General features: G+C 51.6%; 1 protein-coding gene across 1 annotated transcript in view; it reads left to right on the top strand.

Annotated features, from left to right (window-relative positions):
• The window catches only part of Lamc3 (laminin subunit gamma 3), a 58,712-nt gene that overhangs the window by 32,712 nt on the left and 5,639 nt on the right, over positions 1-20,361 (top strand). Inside the window, exons 14-27 of the mRNA XM_052182141.1 lie at positions 360-605; positions 1,484-1,634; positions 2,193-2,335; positions 2,747-2,925; positions 4,476-4,617; positions 5,428-5,633; positions 6,031-6,107; positions 8,451-8,585; positions 10,881-11,028; positions 12,131-12,274; positions 15,483-15,585; positions 17,309-17,508; positions 18,911-19,057; positions 19,807-19,906. Coding sequence (XP_052038101.1) covers positions 360-605; positions 1,484-1,634; positions 2,193-2,335; positions 2,747-2,925; positions 4,476-4,617; positions 5,428-5,633; positions 6,031-6,107; positions 8,451-8,585; positions 10,881-11,028; positions 12,131-12,274; positions 15,483-15,585; positions 17,309-17,508; positions 18,911-19,057; positions 19,807-19,906 — 2,121 coding nt within the window. The remainder of the gene's footprint in view (positions 1-359; positions 606-1,483; positions 1,635-2,192; positions 2,336-2,746; positions 2,926-4,475; positions 4,618-5,427; positions 5,634-6,030; positions 6,108-8,450; positions 8,586-10,880; positions 11,029-12,130; positions 12,275-15,482; positions 15,586-17,308; positions 17,509-18,910; positions 19,058-19,806; positions 19,907-20,361) is intronic.

The raw sequence follows: 20,361 nt of genomic DNA on the forward strand, positions 1-20,361 counted from the left end.
TCCAAGTGATGCTGAGGAAGATGCTGGTGAAGATGCAAAGGATGAAGGTGGACCCTGTGGCGCCCACACTGCAGTCAGTGCTCTGCATGGATAACCTCGAGAGGCCTCTCAGCAGTGCTGTGGAGCAGCTACAAAGCTCTCCTCACTCACTACAGAGGCGAGGAGCCAGGAATTAGGAAGGCACGATGGCTTGCCCAGGGCCACACTGCCAGCGGGCAGTGCTCTAGTACCTGACTGTAGGCCAGCTCGAGCCAGAGACCCCAGGTAGCCTTGGCCAGAGGCTAAGCTATCGGATAGCCATACAGCATGCTCGTGAGTGCAGCTGGTCAGTGCTCCAAACCTGCCCCTCCCGTACACAGGGCGACGATGCGAGAGCTGCGAAGATGGCTATTTTGGGGATCCTCTAGGACTCTCTGGAGCTCCCCGGCCCTGCCGCCGGTGCCAGTGCAGCGGGAACGTGGATCTTAATGCTGTGGGCAACTGTGATCCTCACTCTGGCCACTGCTTGCGCTGTCTCTACAACACAACAGGGACCCACTGCGAGCACTGTCAGGAGGGTTTCTATGGGAGTGCCTTGGCCACAAGGCCTGCGGACAAATGTGCTCGTGAGTACCCCAAATTCCAGACCCATGGGGTAAGGCATGGGAACCACTGTCCTCAGCCCTCCAGGACCCAGACAGGGTGACTGAGAAATCGACTAAACAGTCTGGTCCCTCTGCCTGGCTGGGCAGCCGTAGGCAGGTCTCTTGCCTTCTCTGTTCTCTAAAAAGCACTGGGACTTGTTCTTCTCCATGACCCCTTCAGTCCTGACATCTCATAAGCGCCCATCCCACACTTTCACCCTACGTTAATAATTCAGCAGTTTTCTCACATCCATAGTTAGCACATGAGGCTGATGCAGGGATAGTGAGGTCAGGACTTTCTCTCATCTGCCCCGCCCCCCTGCCTGGGTTGCACTCAGCCTCGCGTGTGCCACAGGACCACAGGCTGCATCTGCCTGCATCAGGCTACGGGAAGTCCCGTATCAGCAACTAAGCCTCCACGCTGATCAGATGCCCTCAGAACCGTTCCTCACACGGCGTCACCCACACCTCACTGCCCTGCAGCGTGGCGGCCGCCTCCCAGAAACCCCGCTCTGGCATCAACGAGGATGCTGCACTATGGTTCCTGGGAGAGTAAAACCATGTGGCTCCAGAGATGGCTGCCAGGCTCTGCCTGTGACCAGGGACCACAGCTCTGGCCTTGTCTCCAGCCCGCAGCTTGAGGCAGACTCAGAAGAGCATCCACATCCCCACTTTTCTGGGCTGACTCACCAAAGCCATAGCAAAAAGGGGCTGAGACTTGAGTTTGTCTCTCGAGCCTTTCCCAAGGGGGTCTCCGGAACCTGACCCGAGTGACTGTCATCTCTGGGGCTTCTCATAATCTGCCTAAACCCCCTAAAGTTTAAGTAGCCGATTCTAACACCCTTTCATGCAACCCCCAGCCTGCAGCTGTGACCCGAGGGGCTCAGTCAGTGAGAAGACCTGCAACCCAGTGACCGGTCAGTGTGCCTGCCTGCCTTATGCCACCGGGAGAGACTGCAGCCGCTGCAGCCCTGGCTTCTATGACCTCCAGTCTGGGAGGGGCTGCCAGAGGTAGGGGGTGAGGCTGAGAGTGCCCTGGGTGCCTTGCTGGGGGAAGAGGGCACCAGGGAGCCTCGAGGACAGGCCTGGCCTGGAATGTGTCATCTCGGGTCCATTTCCAGATACACTGTGCCCTTCATCACAGGGTACAAAAGCTCAGTCTCTTGGTATCAGGCCATGGCCCTGCCAGCCCAGGAGGCAGGCCAAGAACTGCCCAAGAGCTGGCCGGGCGGGCAGGCGGCTGCTTTGCACTGATTCTCATCTCAGTAACACCTATCACTGGGTGACTTTTTTGACCACAACAGCACCTGAGACAGCTGTCTCAGCTTTAAAGGAAGATTCCATGGAAAGGCTAAGGGAAGTCTCCCCTGTGTCACTCCTTGGAGCCTTCAGTGTGTGGGACTGAAGTCCACTGTGAATTTCACAGTGACTTACCAGATCTGTGCCCATGGTAGTTTTGGTTGTTTTTTCTCCCCCTGTGTCCTGAGTGCTTGAGCAGCTATGTCTACAGCTATTAGAGGCTGGGTAAGGGGTAGCCTGATCAACCCTCACTCTCGCTTCATGTCACAGCTGCAAATGTCACCCACTCGGCTCCTTGGAGAACAAGTGCCACCCCAAGACCGGCCAGTGCCCCTGCCGACCCGGCGTCACCGGCCAAGCCTGTGACAAATGCCAGCTGGGTTTCTTTGGCTTCTCCATCAAGGGCTGCCGAGGTGAGCAGGCTGGGTCCTGGTGGGCTGTGGGAGGGCAGGGCTGGGGATGATCCACAAGAAGCAAGTATGGCGGGGAAGATGGCAAACACATGCTAGGCCCTGAGAACTTGGGATGCAGGAGCATGAGAAATGGGACACCTCTAATGTGACCACTGAACCCTGTGTGTCTGCAGACAGCAGGTCATATGCGAGCCACAGTTTCTCTGCTTGTACAGCTACTGTTTTGGCAGTTCTGGGTCCCTGGGGACATTGCCTTAAATAAGATTGAAGGGTAGGTTCTGATTAGTCTTTGGCGTGGAGCCTTGGAGTCTGCATTTGAGGACACTCAGGGGTTGTGGGAATTCAGACTCGGGGGTAGGAAATGAGTAGGGGATCACCATCAGGTCCCCATAGCTGACTGCTCTCCTCCAGACTGCAGGTGCTCCCCACTGGGTGCTGCCTCCTCCCAGTGTCATGAGAACAGCACCTGTGTGTGCCGGCCCGGCTTTGTGGGCTATAAATGTGACCGCTGCCAGGACAACTTCTTCCTCACGGAGGGTGACACAGGCTGCCAAGAGTGTCCCACCTGCTATGCCCTAGTGAAGGAGGAGGTACGTGGCCACGCCCAGACCCGCCCACCTTCAGATCCATTTCACATCTCCATGTCACACCAGCCCCATGTCGTGGCCCAGAAGCTGCCTGGTCATCCACAGACCTCAAGCCTGGGTGGCTCCCACTGGCCGCCTTCTCCTGACTCACCCAGCCTCCTCATTCCAATCCACCTAGCCCTCATTTGGTCCCCCTGTCCCAGATGAACCAGGGATGGCTCTTGTCATATCCTATCCTCACAGAGCCAAGGTCATACCTGTCCATTTCCGTGGAGATGAGATGACAGGCCAGCCTGAGAGACGCCCCCTCCCCATTAGTAGTCTTGTCCAAACAGAGGGCAACTTTGGAAGACTTAATATGCAACTCTAGAATGGCTAGTTCAAGACTTCAAGCCTCCTGGGCCCAGTGTGGCTCTAAGAACATATGGTAATGTAGAAGAAACTAGCCCATCCTGAGCTCTAGCTAAAAGCCCATGGGGCACGCAGGTCAGGTCCCTGTGCCAGGCCATTTCTATTTCTGTAGGACAGCATTTTGCACCCCTGGGTAAACTAAGCTACCACATGGCCTCCCTCCTGGCTACAATAGTTTTTTCTTCTAAATGAATTCACCAAAGGCACAGAAAGTCTAGGCCCTTCTGTCTGAGTGCTGGGGGCTGTGGATCTGAGGGCAGAGCTTGGGACCCGGCCCTCTGCTTAGTGTGACTGCAAAGGGCATTGAGCCATGGCAGGAGCCCACAAAGGAGTCACAGCTGGCTCCTGCTACCCCCAGCATAAATGCAGCCGCTGTGCACATGGGTAAGAGCATGGGCTCAGCCCGGCACACACTGGCAGCACGTGCCCACGACACCTGCACTGTGTGCCGAGCTCCAGAAACACAGTGAACAGGAGAGAGAAAACCATGTGTTGGGGCTAGAAAAGAGCTTAGCGTGCAAGTTTGAGGACCTCAGCCTGGACCCAGAAACCATGAGGAAAGGGACACCGTGGCATCCAGAGGCTAGGAGGACAAAGGCAACCAAATCCCCTTGGTTTGCTGGCCGGTCAGCAGAGATCACGTAATGACCTCTAGGCCAGTGAAGGATTCTACTTAAAAACAAAGACAAAAGCAAGCAAACAAAACCCAGCAAATTAGGTGGTATCTAAACAGGAACATGGTTCCTGTTTCCATGGTTGACCTCTGACCTCCATACACATATGTGTGCGCCCATGCACCTGCCCATGAAAACATGAACACACATGCACACATAAAAGCACATATGCATACATGCACTCATGCATGCACATCTTCATGGGACTCCTTCTCACTCCTTCTGTCCCTCCCTCGGTAGGGCAGGGGTGTGGCGGGCAAGGTGTCAGCAGGTGCTAGGCTGTGAGAGAGGAAGCAGATGAAGTTGGCAAGCTAGGTCTTCGGGGCTGGTGAGCCCTTAGCACCGAGGTGCACGCAGGACTGGACGGGGAGAAGCCAAGGAAAGGTTGAACCGGGCGGAAGCCAAGGGTAATACACAGCCTGGAGATGCTGATCTCAAACAGTGTTCCTTCCCGACTGTTCCCTGCAGGCAGCCAAGCTGAAGGCCAGGCTGGTGCTGATGGAGGGGTGGCTTCAGGGCTCTGACTGTGGCAGCCCCTGGGGACCACTCGACATTCTGCAGGGAGAAGCCCCTCGGGGGGATGTCTACCAAGGTCACCATCTATTTCAAGGTACAGGGATGGCACACTGTGAGGTGAGGGGCCTGGTAGAGCCTGGGCTGATTGGGTACTTTGGAACCTCTCAGGAGAGTCATGACACCCCACAGGCCTCTCCTCCCATGTCCCTAGTCATCTGTAATGATATTAACAAGGGTCTTGTGCCCGACACAAGCTAAGGGAAACCTGGTCTGGCTTCATTCATTTAACTGGTTAACCACGCGGTGCATGCCTGGGGCGCTGTTCCGGTGCTGAACAGGTGGAGTCCTCTGGGGCTTTGGTTCTCGGCCTGTTGGCTTGTTGCCTGTCTCCAGCCAGTGCTTGGCACATTTTGAAAGAATTAGTAACTAAGAAAAGCAGACCTGTCATTAGGCCAGGCGGAATGCGGCCTTGGCGTACAGAAAAATGTGCAGGATGTTGAAACTGAGCTGATGGCCTTGGCCAGCTTTTTGTAAGGAGCTGTGTGCTTCAGCAGCTGGCGGAAGGTGAGCAGGGCGAGGCATCAAATGAGAGGACAGCTGGGTGGCCCCACGCGAGGCTCAGTGGGAGTCACAGCACTGAACTGAGTTGGGGCTCAACTGCCAGCTCAGATTCCAGAGACGCCCATTCTGGTTCTAAAGGGCCTACAAGTCCCAGTTTGCCTTCCCTGAGCCTCAACCTTTACAGCTATAAAATGGGCAGGTTTCTCCTTTGGTGTACTGCAAGCAGCAGGCAGAGTGGCTCTGGGGATCCAGCTGTGCCCAGGCAAGTGGGGGACTCAGATAGAAACTTGAGTGAGGAAACTTTTGTGTGAAATCTCGATCAGTGATCACCGGTTTCCCACAGAGACCCGGGGGACCTTCCTGGAGCAGATGGTGGGTCTGCAGGATTCTGTGAAGGCCACTTGGGAGCAGTTGCGGGTGCTGAGAGGGAGTGCGCACTGTGCCCGGGCTGGAGCTCAGAAGACCTGCTTCCAGCTGACAGAGCTGGAGGAGACATTGCGGTCCTCAGAGGAGGAGACCCTGCGCGCAGCCTCCATTCTCTCGTTTCTGGTACCACGCTCCCCCAACCCTGCTTCCTCTGGAGCCTGTGTAGGAGTCTTTGCCCCCCAGCCCTGCCCTTAACCGATTGCCCGTAGTGTGGTGTACTCTTAATAGGATGTTTGATGCCACCTGCAAACGGGCTCACATCTGGCCTCCCTCACTGACGGAGACAGGCACTGTTTGCCAAGAGCAAATCTGCGTTGAGCAGACAGTGGGTACACAGTGGCGGGCTGGGTCACCGCACTTTCCATGTGCAGGGAGCCTGCTCACCAAGCGCTGGTGTCACCGTTAGCCTTGTGCATTTGTATAATATTGACATCGTTCTATCCCGCCCAGTCAGTCAGCTAGTCGGCTGTAACCCTTGACCTTCCAGGATGAGCCTCAGTTTTTCTCTCCATTCCTTAAGGCAAATCTTCAGGAAAGATCCAGTGCACCCACCAATTGGAGTCACCTGGCATCAGAGGCCCAGATCCTCGCCAGAAGGTGAGACCTGGAGCGCCAGGGTATGGGGGACAGTGCTCAATGCCAGGCTCCAGTTGTCAGGGTTAGCCTCTAGGAACTCGGACCAGATGAGCCCAAGGGCTGCTCAGTGGGGAGTAACTGTTACCAGCACAGGAAGGGGCTGGGTGGGGAGGGATGGAGGTGCAGACATGCTGGGGAAACGCTTGCTCAATGGATCGAATCTCGGCATCTGGTGGGGAATAAAAAGTTGTTTTTTAAGATGTCATTCACAGGCCCGGGGAAATGGCTCAGTCAGGCAATTTGCTTATGACACAGGCATGAGGACTTGAGGTCAATCCCCAAAGGCTGTGTAAAAAGCCAGCTGGAGTGGCACTGGCTTGTGACTTCAGCGGTAAGGATGCAGAGATCCTGGATGCAGGATGCAGGATGCAGCATAAGGATGTGATCCTGGGAGCACACTAACCAGCCAGCCCAGCGAGAGTCCCTGTCTTAAGAGCCAAGGTGGGAGGGCTGCAGAGATGGATCAGTGGTTAGAGCACTCAGTGTTCTTCCAGAGGACCTGGGTTCAATTCCCAGCACCCACATGGTGGCTCACAACTGTCTGTAACCCTAGTTCCAGGGGAATCTGACACCCTCACACAGACAAATGTGTAGGCAAGACAGCAATGCGCATAAAATAAAAGTGAAAAGAAAGAAAGAGAGAGAGACAGAGAGAGGGGGGGAGGGGCAGAGGGAGGGAGAGAGAGGGAGAAGGAGAGGGAGAGGGAGAGGGAGAGGGAGAGAAAGAAAGGTAAAAGGTTGTGGTGCATGCCTTTAATCCCAGCACTTGGGAGGTAGAAGCAAATAGATTTCTGAGTTCAAGGCCAGTCTGGTCTACAAAGCAAGTTCCAGGCCATTCTGGACTATACAAAGGAACCCTGTCTCAAAAGACAATTAATAATAATAGTAATAATAATAATAATAATATCTTAAAATAAGTTGGACATATCCTAAGGAGCTACACCTGAGGTTGACCTCTGGCCTACACACACACACACACACACACACACACACACAAGGTAGGAAGATGATTCGATGATTCTTTTTTTTTTCAAGATTTATTTATTTATGTATATGAGTACACTTGAGTACACTGTCGCTATCTTCAGACACACCAGAAGAGGACATTGGATCCCATTACATATTGTTGTGAGCCACCATGTGGTTGCTGCTGGGAATTGAACTCACGACCTCTGGAAAAGCCGGCAATGCTCTTAACCGCTGAGCCATCTCTCCAGCCCTGAGAAGATGATTCTTACACACACACACACACCAAAAAAAAGGAGATAATTCTTATGCTTTGTAGTTAAGTATTTTATATTTGAAGAGCCATGTGACCAGCAGATGTAAATTCAGAACATTTTTACCGTCCCCCTGTCTACAGTTTTCATCACCCCCACTCCTCTTCAGCCTCTCCATCACTCCTGGCAATGGTTACTCTACTTTCTCTATAGATTTGATTCTTCAGGCCATTCCTTGAGGATGGGATCACATGACACACGGAGCATCGCTTTTGACTTCTTTCAATTACTATCAAGTTTTCAGGATTCATTATAATACAAGCAGTACTCCATCCGTTTGTGTGGGTGAGGAATAGAATATAGCTAGAGAATAATATTCTAGAAAATATAGGGTATATATCTAGGGAATATAATGACCTAGGATATATCACATTTTGCTTAATTAGTCATCCACTAATAGACATGGGTTATGGGGGTGGTATGGTGATCTGTGTGTGTGTGTGTGTGAGCTTGTGTGTGCAGGTGCATGTAAAGGCCAGGCAACAGCCTGAGGTGGCATTTCTTAGGTGACATGCACTGTTTTTTGGACACAGGGCCTCTCACTGGACTGGGGCTCACCAATCAGAGTAGCCTGGCTGGCCAGCAAGGCCCAGGTATCTGACTCTCTTCCTTCCCTGACTGGGATTACACATGCACACCACGGAATCCAGCCTTTTATGTGTGTATTGGGGATCAAACTCAGGACCTCCTGCTTGCAAGGCGAACACTTCACCGACTGAGCTGTCTCCCCAGGGCAGCATTTGGATGTTTTTTTCTGTTTCCTTTAAAAAAACAACTTATGATCCTAAAAGCATAGAATCCATAACATTTTTCAACCTTTAAATTTTACATGTTTGTATTGCATCACATCGATTTTCCTCTTTTTTGGTGTATGTGTGTTTTCAAGACGAGGTCTCTCTGTGTAGACCTGGCTGTCCTCAAACTCACTCAGTAGACCAGGCTGGACCCATGAAGCAGGCAGGGGTGTAGTCTGGTCATCACCACTTATGTGTACTTATAGTGACAGTTATGCCAATTCACATAGCCACAGGGACACAGCCACCAAGATCGAAGCTACGGCAGAAAGGGCCCTGCTTGCCTCCAACGCCAGCTACGAGCTCCTGTGGAAGCTGTTGAAAGGCAGAGTGGCCTCGGAGGCCCAGCGGGAACTGGAGGACAGGTGAGGTCTCCATGGGTGTGCAGAGAAGCTTGGTCTGAGCTTCCGGGAGCCTGTAAGAACCAGCTAGAGGCCACTGCTTCTGGAACCAGCCCCCCCCCCCCCGCCCCGAGTCCTTCCTATTGTCCAGGTCTATTTGCTGGTGGCTCGTAATACACAGTATTAATTACCCTCCTAGTTGCTGTAACAAAATACCTGATCTGAAACAACTAAGAGAGAAAAGGTTTCTTCCTCTTCCAGTTCGAGGGAGTTCTTCCATCATACTAAGAGAGATATTGTTGCTGGGCTTAGAATCACAGCCTGCGCGAGCCCCAACCGGCGAGGTTCAGTCATCCACCCTTGTATGAAAAGGTCAACTAGCGAAAAGCATAAGGCGATTTATCAATATGGCCACACTGGGAGGAGGGACAAAGCTATGCAGTGGGGACCTCCTTGCTGTCTCTGTCAGTTTGTCTTTAGGCAACTAGGAGGCTGATGTTTAAGCAGCCCTGGGCAAGGCATGGCCTGTCCATCGGAGACACATCACTGTTCCAGATGCTGTCCTCTCCTTGTGATCTTCTGGGGGGAAACGCTGTGCCTCTGGCTGGTTCAGGAGATAGGCTTTCTCCTGGGGGAATTGTGGGTTTGTTGGTTTGTTTTTGCTATTTGTCGCTGCCCTGGAACTCTTTCTGAAGACCAGGCTGGTCTCAAACTCAAGAGATCCTCCTGCCTCTGCCTCCCAAGTGCTGGGATTAAAGGTGTGTGCCACCACTGCCAAGCTCCTGAGGGAATTCTACTTCCTGGAGTCCAAGGTTTCTGTACTTGATAACAAAGGGAAAACATGAGAATATCTTCATCTCTGTTGGGCCAGTTACGAGTGGCTTCACTCAGGGAAGGTGTGGGGCAGAAGCAGGAAGTGAGCTGGTCATGTTGCATCTACAGTCCAGAAGCAGAGGTGAACAGGAAGTCCCCTCACAAAACTCCAAGCCCCCCTCCCCAGTGACCCACTTCCTCCAGCAAGTCTCCACCTCCTAAAAGCAAACCCCTCGATGATACTACGTGGGGACCAAGTGCTCAGATACATGCTCCCACGGGGGCCATTTCCTATCCAAACAGCAGCATATGCCAAAGGTCAGCAACAAGAGACTGGACAACCAAGACCACAGCCTTTGCCACTGTTCTTCTATCCCCTTCACAGGGAGCGTTCTCTGCAGCTTGCCAAGAGGACCTAAGGGTCTGCACAATGTGCGATTCTCAGGTGCACATCAGCTTGGGCAGAGTCACATGCTCACACTGAATAAGGGAATGATGGGTCTGCTCGGATAGGATGGCTCAACTCTTAGGAACACTTACTGCTCTTTTTTATTTTTATCTATCTATGTATCTATCTATGTATCTATCTATCTATTTATTTATTTATGGTTTTTTGGATTTGGTTTTTTTTTTTTTTTTTTTTTTGAGACAGGGTTTCTATATATAGTTCTGGCTGTCCTGGAGCTCACTCTGTAGACCAAGCTGGCCTCGAACTCAGAAATCCACCTGCCTCTGCCTCCCAGAGTGCTGGGATTACAGGCGTGCGCCACCACCACCGGCTTGCTCTTTTTTTAAAATTCTGTTTATTTTATGTATATGAATACACTGTACCTGTTTTTAGACACAGCAGAAGAGGGCATCAGATCCCATTACAGATGGTTGTAAGCCACCATGTGGTTGCTCAGGACCTCTGAGTTCAATTCAATTCAGTGCTTTTTTTTTTTTTTTTAAAGAAACAGTTTCTTTTCTTTTCTTTGTTTTTAAGATTTATTTATTTATTATATGCAAGTACACTATAGCTGTCTTCAGACACTCCAGAAGAGGGCATCTGAACTCTTAAATAGATGGTTGTGAGCCACCATGAGGTTGCTGGGATTTGAACTCATGATCTTTGAAAGAGCAGTCAGTGCTCTTAACCGCTGAGGCCTCACTCCAGTCCCACTTATTGCTTTTGTAGAGAACCCAAGATCAGTTTCAAGCCACGCTGGGTGGCTTCCAACTGCCTCCAACTCTAGCTCCAGGGCATCTGATGCTTCTTGCCTCCCTGGACACCTACACTCACAGGCAGGCAAATACACACACACACACACACACACACACACACACACACACGGCCTGAAAGCTGCAGAGTCACAGCCACTTTCCCAGGCCGGCTGCTGGGTTCTGACCTGCACTGGGTGAGTCTGTGCTTTGCAGATCAACAGCTCCAGCCAGCAGCTTTTGATAGAGATGGAGAGGGTTTCCTGCACCCTGTTCTGTGCCTCATCCTGACTTCTTTCCTCCCAGGTACCAGGAGGTGCAGGCAGCTCAGGCTGCCCTGGGCACAGCTGTGGCCGAGGTGCTGCCCAAAGCTGAAAAGGCACTGGGCAGGGTGAAGCTAGCCATTGGTAACACACCCCCACATCTGGGCTCGCCGCTCACCCCGGAAGCCATGGTCAGTTTGACATCCCTGGAGCTCCTTATGGGGTGGCAGTGAAGGTTCTAAATAATGGAGAAGGGGGGGGGCGGGGCGGCGGTGGAGGTGGGAAGGGCTTCTTGTTAACTGGGGAGTGGCCTATTGAAGCAGGAGGGGTTCAGCCAGTCTTCCATCCCAAGGCTATAACTATGACATGAACAAGGACATCAGAGGGCTGGGGGTGTGGTGTGTCCCAGTTCCCACTCAAGCAGTGACCTTGACCACGGATTTCCCTCCCTGAGTTCTAGCCACTAGTGGCCGTCTATCCTGTGGACTCACCCTCTTCCGACTTAATCTTAGAGGTAGGAGCTGGAGAGGGCATAGCGAGTCAGCATTCAATTCCACGTCCTGCCTAGCTTGTCTGTTGGGGAATCCTGAGATCTCCAGCCTCAGAAAGCCGGCTTTAGTAAAGCACTAAGCCAGCTCTTGGTGCAGCTCCTGGGGAGAGTGTGTGCACAGCATGCACAAGGCCCTGGGTTCCACCCGCAACACCAAGGAAATAAAAACCAGAAAGCTATCCAAGGGCTCCTGGGGCAGAGGCTGCCTGCGGCTACCTCCTTGTGGCTTCTCTCTTTTTTTTTTTTTTTTTTTTTTACATGCAATAACCTGGATGACCCAGATACCACTGAGAGCGCGGGATCATAGACAGCTACACAGTTCTGCCTTTCTAACACCGGGAACACTGTATTCTGAAGCACATAGGTCAAGGTTCAGATGGAGGAAGGACTGTAGGCCTGGGGAGGGACTCTCTCACCTTGCAAGAACAAAGGCAGTCATACCCACAAGCCAGGACAGGTAGCAGGAGTCGCCCTGGGCTACCCAGCTAGAAATTGGTGGGTCTGGGGTCTGAGCCTCTGATAACACATTCTCCCAGCCTGGTTTCTCTGAAACCCGGCTGTAACCTGCCATTGCCTTGTCCCTAGGCATCTGAGGTGCCAGGGCCAACAGGAAGCACTCGGGTCAGGATTAAACATTTCAGTTCTGGGCTCAGGCTGACTCTCAGCACAGTGGGGCACTTTTCCCTGAGCAGAGGGTCTGGTCCTCAGCTCTACCTGAGCCTACCTTCTCCTCCAATCCTCAGAACTCCCAAGCTAGGGCCCTGGGCTGGGAAGTGAAGGCTCTGGAGCAGAAGCTGGAGCAGAAGGAGCGCGAGGCAGGCCAGGCTGTGGGAGCCCTGCAGGTGGAGGCTGGGAGAGCCTTGGAGAAGATGGAGCCCTTTATGCAGGTCAGCTTTGCATCTGGGACCTGGAAGGGGGAGGGGCTGCCCCCAAGGGATACTGGGGTGGGGTGGGGTGGGGTGGGGTGGGGTGGGATGCAAACATGAAAACTAGCACCTCCAAGAGCCAGGTGCCTCCATCAACATGCCTGAGAGCTCTAAAGGCAGCCGAGCCAAGGGAGAGGGGTCTGGTTGCTGAGTAGAGAGTAAATCGGTGTAGGGAAAGAGGGTGGACAGACGGACACTGGTGGGCAGGAGGGTGATAGAGACCATATCCACACACCTTCTCTAAGAGTCAGTCACAGGCTGGCTGGCTCTTGTGTCTCTTCGTTCCGTCTGCCCTTAGATGTGCCATGTTCAGAGGCAGCCACTCTGAGCAGCCCTTGGGACTCAGCGTTAAGTCACACAGCCTGCCGTTCAGCCCAGAGAGATGGCATTAGATAGGGGTGGAGATTTCTAGAATGGGCGGTTGAACTCAGAGCATCCTACGAACAGAACTTAGAGAAGACCCATTTAAAGTTATTGTGCTGGAGTACGATACCCTTCTTGGGGGATGGTTTCAAACAATGGGAAGGTCCTATGAATAGCACTCAAAGATTTCAGACCCTGCCCACAGGGCCATTTGATGTTGTCTTAGCCAGCCACAGGGACACAGCCTACCTACCAGACTCAGAACCCCTGCCATGGCAGTCACAGCCTCCCCACAGGCCCCTCGGCTTCCCTACGAATCCAGGAGGCAAGTTCTCCTGAGGAGAAAGGAAGTATTTGAGGATTGGACCCAGGGCCTGACACCTACCCAGGCGAGGTTTGCTGTGTTGAGGGGCCTACATAGTGCCCCCATCTGAGGAAGCCAGGAAGAGAGGCAGCCTCTGCAGACACTCTGGGAGCTGAGTCCTGTGAGGGACAGACTCTCCTCAGCAGATGCTCTGTTGCCTATAGTCCTCACAGCCCCTCTTCTCCCACCCAGTCCCTACAGCCCCTCCCTCTCCCACCCAGTCCCTACAGTCCTCAAGCCCCTCCCCCTCACGCCCAGTCGATTCAGCTTTCACAGCCCCTCCCCCTCCCACCCAACCTATAGAGCCAGAAACTAAGGTTTCCCTGGCTCTTCAAACCCATGTTATTTATTTGTAGCAAATCACACAAGAAAACACTTTATTTTTTTCAGCCTCAAACATTTTGTTGATTATTGCTAAGTATCCACTTTGGAACTTCCAACAGCAGCAGGTTAAATAAATATTTATGTGTGCCAAGAAGACACAACGGAACCTAAAGCTGGGTTTAAGTGTACCACCTCCTAGGCCTATCTAGGTTCCCTCTCCTTTGATAAAGCTTTATATTTGAGCTATACAAGCACTTTAGACTTTGGAAATAAAAATTTACTCCCACCTCAATGTACTCTGTTTTAGTGGCCTTTGGCCCATTTACCATGCTGCACTACCCGTCTATGTTCTGGAATATTCCTCCTGAAAGAAACCCCAGGAAGCCATACCTTTAGGCGGGGCCTTCGCTCCCCGTCTGAGGCCCTGCGCACCCCTCTGCTGTGCCTGACTTTATGTGGGCCAGACATTAGCCATAGTCCACTTGAGGAGGTCAGAGGACAACAGTCAGAGTTTTCTCTTTCTCTGCCATGTGGGTTCTGAGGCTCAAACTCATTTGTCAGCCTTGACAGCAAGAACCCTTGCTCAGTAGACATCTCACGGACCACAGTCATGTGCTCTTTAACCCAGAAACTCGAAGTAATCAAGCCCCCTTTTATTTTTTTATCATACATTCATTTAGATTTTGTGTCTGGGCATGGGTGGGGTCACCCATTTGCCACAACCTGAGGACAGCTTCTGGGCGTCTGTTCTCTCCTTCTACTGTGTGAGGCCTTGAGATTCCTTACCCACTGAGCCACCTGGCTAGCCCAAATTCTTTTCTTAAAAAAACTTTATTAGCATATATTAATCACATGTAATAATTAGGTTTCATCATGACAGTTTCAGACATGTGACATGATTATTTTAATCATGTTACCTGTTACACATCCTGTTATGGGGCAGTGTCACAGGGTCCCGCTCCTCCCTACTGACAGAGTGTAGCAGTCTTTAGTAGTGTCCGATACTGCTATGCTACAAGGTACCGGTTATTGGCTCTTGCCAGCCTCTCGGTTTACTGGCTTATTTTCCCAAGTTAGCTATCCGCTCTGCTCTTGTGTCTTTTGTGTAAGCCAGTGAGTGTCAGTGGGGTTCCTTAGGGATCACGACTTCTGCCTCAGTCACTATTCTCTTGCTGTGAAGAGATACCAGGGTCAAAGCAACTTACAAAAGAAAGCAGTTAATTGGGGCTTGCTTTGAGTTTGAGGGCTTCGGTCATTATCATCACAGTGGGGAGCACGGGAGCAGGCAGGCAGGAAGGCAGACAGGGGGCTGAAACAGTAGCTGAGAGCTAGATCCTGACCCATAAGGGAGAGACAGAGAGAGAGAGCAAGACTGAGCTTATGGCCCCTCACCGACCTCCACCAACAAAGTCACACACCCAGTCCCACCAACTGGGAACCAAACATCCAAATATAGAATCCTGGGAGCACCATTCTCATTCAGTCCATCACGTGTGGGGACCAGAGCGGTGCCTACACTACTAAAGACAATGTCTCCTTCTCCATCAATCATTACCTCAGTATAAACCCACAGGGAGAGCTGGGACCTTGTGATGCCCCGATGTCCCACCCCACAACAGGATGCTGAGGGTGAGGACCTCAAAGGCGCGCGCGCAGAGCTTGTGCAGGACGGCCCAGCTGCTGTGAGTTCAAGAATTCAAAGTTCTTGAGCCACACCCTGCAGCCAGCTTCCTGTGGCTCTTACATTCTACATCATCTCTCTTGCACAATCAAACTGGAGTTCTTTCCTATCTAGTCACATCTGGCAGCCATGGGGCAGGTGTCGCTGCTCTGTTGAATGGCCAGAGGCTGATATAGCAGTGTCAGGGACTGAAGTGTGTGGTTGTCTCCTCTCCTCCTCCTTTGGCTTAGTTTTCTGGTCATCCTCTGGGCTTCTGAAGACAGGGGGCCTTCTTGGGATTGATTCAGGGCTCCAATCATGTAATCATCTGATCGGGGGTCCTAGGATCAGGGTGATCTCCAGTCAATCATTCTGAGGTTTGAGGCCTAGCTTGTCCATCTTGGGGCCCCTTGATCTCTCTCCAGGTAGCAACCTTGTCTTTCTTTTCCTCCTTCCAGCTGCGGAATAAGACCACAGCTGCCCTGACACAGTCTTCCTCAGCTGTCCGAGCTGCCAAGGTGACCGTCATAGGAGCAAAGACCCTGCTAGCTGACCTAGAGGGTACGTGTGCCCTGCTGAGCCCTGGATGCTGACAGTCAGTCAGCTCGCCTTAGCCGGGGATGTCTAGCCGCAGGGAACAGAGTCTAGTTATGTGAACTTAAGCCAGGTAGATCAGTCCTTCTGCCTCTTGGGACTTCCACGATGTTTGTCTCTCCCTGACTCACATGCCACTTACTGGGTACTGACCCTGTGACCACCACCACTAGCTCCCAGCATTATCAGACCTAGCACAGAGTTCCTTGGAAACTATATTGTCACTGGCAGGAGGTGTGGCTCAGTGGTAGAAAGCTGTCTAATGTTTGTGAGGTCCCCCAAGTCCCATCTTCAGCACAGGTAAAAAGCAAAACCAGGGGCAAAGTGTTGGTATCAGGACCTCCGAAACCTGTGACCTCACATAGGCCACAGCATGACCTGTGCACCTGTTGCCAAGGCAACAGCCACCATATTCCCAGAATCCACTTGACTCACCTCCTACCTTTACCTGTGACTACATCACCATCCATATATAAAGAAAGGCCCCTCTGATCTCTGTCTCTCTCTTCCCCCACTTCTCTTTCTGCTGCCAACTTGCTCTTAATAAACCTCATGTGGAGAGAGGGGGGAAGGAAAGAGGGAAGGGAAAAGCCCAAGAGGGCAAAAATGCCAAGAGGCAAGAAGGAAGGGAGGGACCAAGCATCCCCTCTTAGAGAGGGCCAGACCTACCTGGCTGTTGCCAGGTAACTGTGGGGGTGGAGTACCAACAATGGTGGCAGCAGGAAGCAGAGGAGAGCAGACTTCTGAGTTCGAGGCCTGCCTGGTCTGCACACTGAGTTCCAGGACAGCCAGGGCCACACAGAGGAACCCTGTTTCAAAAGAAACCAAGTTACAGGTTTTACAGGTGGGTAGACTGAGAGGATCAATTGGTCATCCATCCTTGAGTCAGAGCAGAGGAGCTCTATCTCTCTACCTCAGGGACCTCTGTGTGATTGGCTCCTTCTGCCTACCATTTGCTCCAGAGAGAAGCCTTTGTGTCTCTCAGGTCACTCCAACCAGCACCTGCCCTCCCCCTGCTTGCCGCACTCTGGGAATGTAGCTTTAGCCCAGTGGTGCTGGGACAGGGAGTGTCTTCTTGTCCTCTAGCTTTCTTGGGGCATAAGGTCCTGGTCACTCACTCAGCGGGGCCTCCTATGAAGAGGACATGGTTGTGTGTGAGCTTCTATAACCAAGAGTCACACTTAGGGAATCCGTGCTATGGAATGCTGTGGGCTAGTTTAGAGGACACCAGCACTGTGGAGGTTTGTAAGCTGCACCGTTGTCGAGTCGCCTCCCTCAGCTTTCTTCTCTCCCACACTGAGATGCCCATGCCTTCCCATGTGTCACATCTCATGTTGAAAACAAGACTTTGCATGTGTTGGGTAGAAACTTGTCCCTCTAACTCTGTTCTTTAGCCTAAAAGATTAACTTCCAACCTCAACCCGAAACTCTTCCTGTGCTCTTCCATCACAGACTAGAGACGAGACGTTTAGGCTGTGACTACCATGTGATGTGACTTTAACAATGTCTCACTCCTTTTGTTATTCCCTGGGCTCACCTTGAGAAGGGGCCACATAGATCTCCTCGGTCTCCAGCCTCTACTCCCATTGTCCAAAGTTCCGGGCTGGCCAAGCATCTACAGTCGACACCTGGTAGACTCTCTAGTATGAGTCTGTTCCTCCCGCCGCCCCAGCCTTGGCTGATTTTGCAGGAATGAAGCTGAGGCTTCCTCTACCCAAGGAGCAGGCGGTGCTGAAGAGGAAAGCAGGCAGCATCAGGACCAGGCTCCTGGAGGACACGAAGAGGAAGACCAAGCAGGCAGAGAGGAGGCTGGGAAATGCTGCCTCTCTCTCCTCCAGCTCCAAGAAGAAAAGCAAGGAAGCAGAACTGATGATCAAGGGCAGTGCCGAGGTCAGGTTCAGGGCAGTAGCAGCTTTCCCAGGTCTGGTGGCAAAGATCCCACATTGCCCAACTGCTGTGGGTCCTGGCTCCCAGATCAGGCGTTCATGTGGGTGACCTCAATAATTCTTCAAGGAAAAAGAGTCACTGGGGGCCCTGTGAGAATGTGAAGACTCTAGGCTATGCCAAATTCAAGGTTTACATCATCTGACCAGGAAGGACTCATACCTGGGCTTATTGGGATAGTCTCTAAACATCTAGATTTTTTTTTTGTTTTATATATTTCATTTTCTTTATCCTTTATATATTTTTAAGATTTATTTATTTTAATTTCTTGGTTCAAATGTTTCCCCTGCATGTATGTATGTGTACTGTAGATGTGACTGGTACAGGCAGAGGTCAGAAGCTGGTTTTAGGTCCCCTGGCTATGAACTGTAGGTGCCAGGCAGTGACCCAGGTTCTCTGCAAGAGCAACAGCTGCTCTCAGCTGCTGAGCCATCTCTCCAGCCCACACTCGTGAATGTTCTACAGTCTCACATACCCTAGACTGGCCTTGAACTCACTACCTGGCTGAGAATGACCTTGAACTTTTGATTTTTCTGCCTCCACCTGACCCCGGTCCCCCACTCCAGTTTTTCCTCTGCTAAAGACTGAACTCAAGGCCTCATGCTTCAAGGCAAACACACATCCAAATGAGCCACATTCCCCAGCCCCAAGACTTTCTTTAAATGGGGCCAAATTCTAACTGTTCTCTCTCTCTCTTGCCCCCTCTGCCTCCCCCTTGTCCTGTGTGTGTGTCTGTCTGTGTCCCACCCTCAGATCCAGTGCTCACACCTGAGTAAATTTTCTTCACGGGTGCCTAAATTCCCGAAAGGGCTAACTTGAAACTGGGAGTTCTAGGTGCAGTTTCTTGTCCCACGAATCCTCTTCCCCATCCCTGGACCTCTGTTTCCCCACCTATAAAATGGGTTGGATTTCTTCACTAAGGAGGAATGAGTAGTTTGTAGGAATTTGTACTGGAGACACATCTTGTCTCCAGTGCATACCTGTTGATTGTGGGAATGAATGCATGCATGAATGCATGAATATGTTCTAGATTATAAACTACACTGCTTGGCATCATGTCATAAGAAATGTTGTCCAAGCCAGACCTGGTGGTACAAGCCTATATCCCAGCTACTTTGAGGGCTGACACAGGAGGATCACAAATCCAAGGCTGTCCTAGGTAACTTAGAGGACTCCTATTTCAAAATAAAATAAAGAACTGGTCCTGGAATGTAGATCAGCTGTAAAGTGCTTACCTAGTATGTTTGAGATTCTCGCTTCCAACTTCAGTTCTGAAAAAGAAAAACAAAGAGCAAAGTTCCTTTTTCCTAAAGGACTCATTCTTCCCTTCCCTGCTGCTGTCTTTCAGCTCACCAGAGCTTTGCTGAGGGAAGGGAAGCAGGGCTACCGTCATGCCAGCCGACTCACCAGCCAGACCCAGGCCACACTCCACCAGGCCACTCACCTCCTGAGGACCTCAGAAGCTCGCAAACAGGAGCTAGAGGAGGCGAAGCAGGTGAGTGTGCCCAGCCCATTCTCCCTGTGCCCAACCCATTCTCCCTGTGCCCAGCGTCTCGGGATTGTCATTGCTGTGATGAAAGACCATGACCAAAACAACTGGAGAAGGAAAGGATTTAATATAATTATATTTCTAGATAACAATCCATCACCGAGGGAAACCAGAACAGGAACTCTCAAACAGGGCAAGAACTTGGAGGCAGGAGCTGATGCAGAGGCCATGGAGGGGTGCTGCTTAATGGCTTGTTCCCCATGGTTTGCTAAGCCTGCTTCCTTATAGCACCGTTCCAGGAGTGACACCATCTAGCATGCCTGGGCCCACCCATATCAATCACTAATTAAGAAAATTCTCTAGGGGCTGGAGAGATGGCTCAGTGGTTAAGAGCACTGTCTGTTCTTCAAGAGAAGTCCTGAGTTCAATTTCCAGCAACCACATAGTAGCTCATAACCATGTGATCCGACGTCCTCTTCTGTCACACATGTACACATGCAAATAGAGCACTCGTACATAGAAAGAAAGAGAAAGAAAGAAAGAAAGAAAGAAAGAAAGAAAGAAAGAAAGAAAGAAAGAAAGAAAGAAAGAAAGAAGGAGCCCTACAGGCTTGCCTACAGCCCAGTCTTACAGAGGCATTTTCTCAGTTAAGATTCCTGCCTCTCAGATGACTTTAGCTTGTGTCAAGTTGACATAAAGCTAGCCAGCACACCCAGCCACCCCAGAAAGCCACTAACATGTTCTTTCCTCTCAAGGTGGCCTCTGGGCTGAGCACTGTGGAGCGCCAGATCCGAGAGTCTCGGATCTCCTTGGAGAAGGACACCAAGGTCCTGTCAGAGCTGCTTGTGAAGCTGGGTAAGGAGACCCTGGGTGAGCCCCAGAGGGGCAGTGGCAGGGCACATCTCTCCTTGTCCTAAAATCCCTGACTTCCACTTCTAGCCTGTCACCTATCCTAGGCTTTGCAGCTATCCAGGCCCTGTGCAGAGCAGGGTTGGTGTCTGGGGTTGAATTCCCTGTGTCTCCAGGGCCACAAGGGGGAGATGTCTGTTTCTTCTTGTCTGGCATGGGTTGGGAGAGACAGAAAACTCCCTATATCCCAGGTCACCCTTGGGTTCCCAATAGGCGAATCATAAGTTAGAGAGTAGACAGGATGACAGACAAGCAAGGGGCAGGTTGGTGATTGGATTGGATTTGGGGTTTGACAGACAGGCATTCCAGGCTGGCTCTGTCTTCCTGAGTGGTGGGACTTCAGGCATGCCACGCTGATCTGTTTCCCCCACTTGTGAAGCAATAGTGAGAGTTTTGACATA

Source organism: Apodemus sylvaticus, chromosome 5 (assembly GCF_947179515.1).
Source record: "Apodemus sylvaticus chromosome 5, mApoSyl1.1, whole genome shotgun sequence".
In the NCBI taxonomy this organism is placed as follows: domain Eukaryota; kingdom Metazoa; phylum Chordata; class Mammalia; order Rodentia; family Muridae; genus Apodemus; species Apodemus sylvaticus.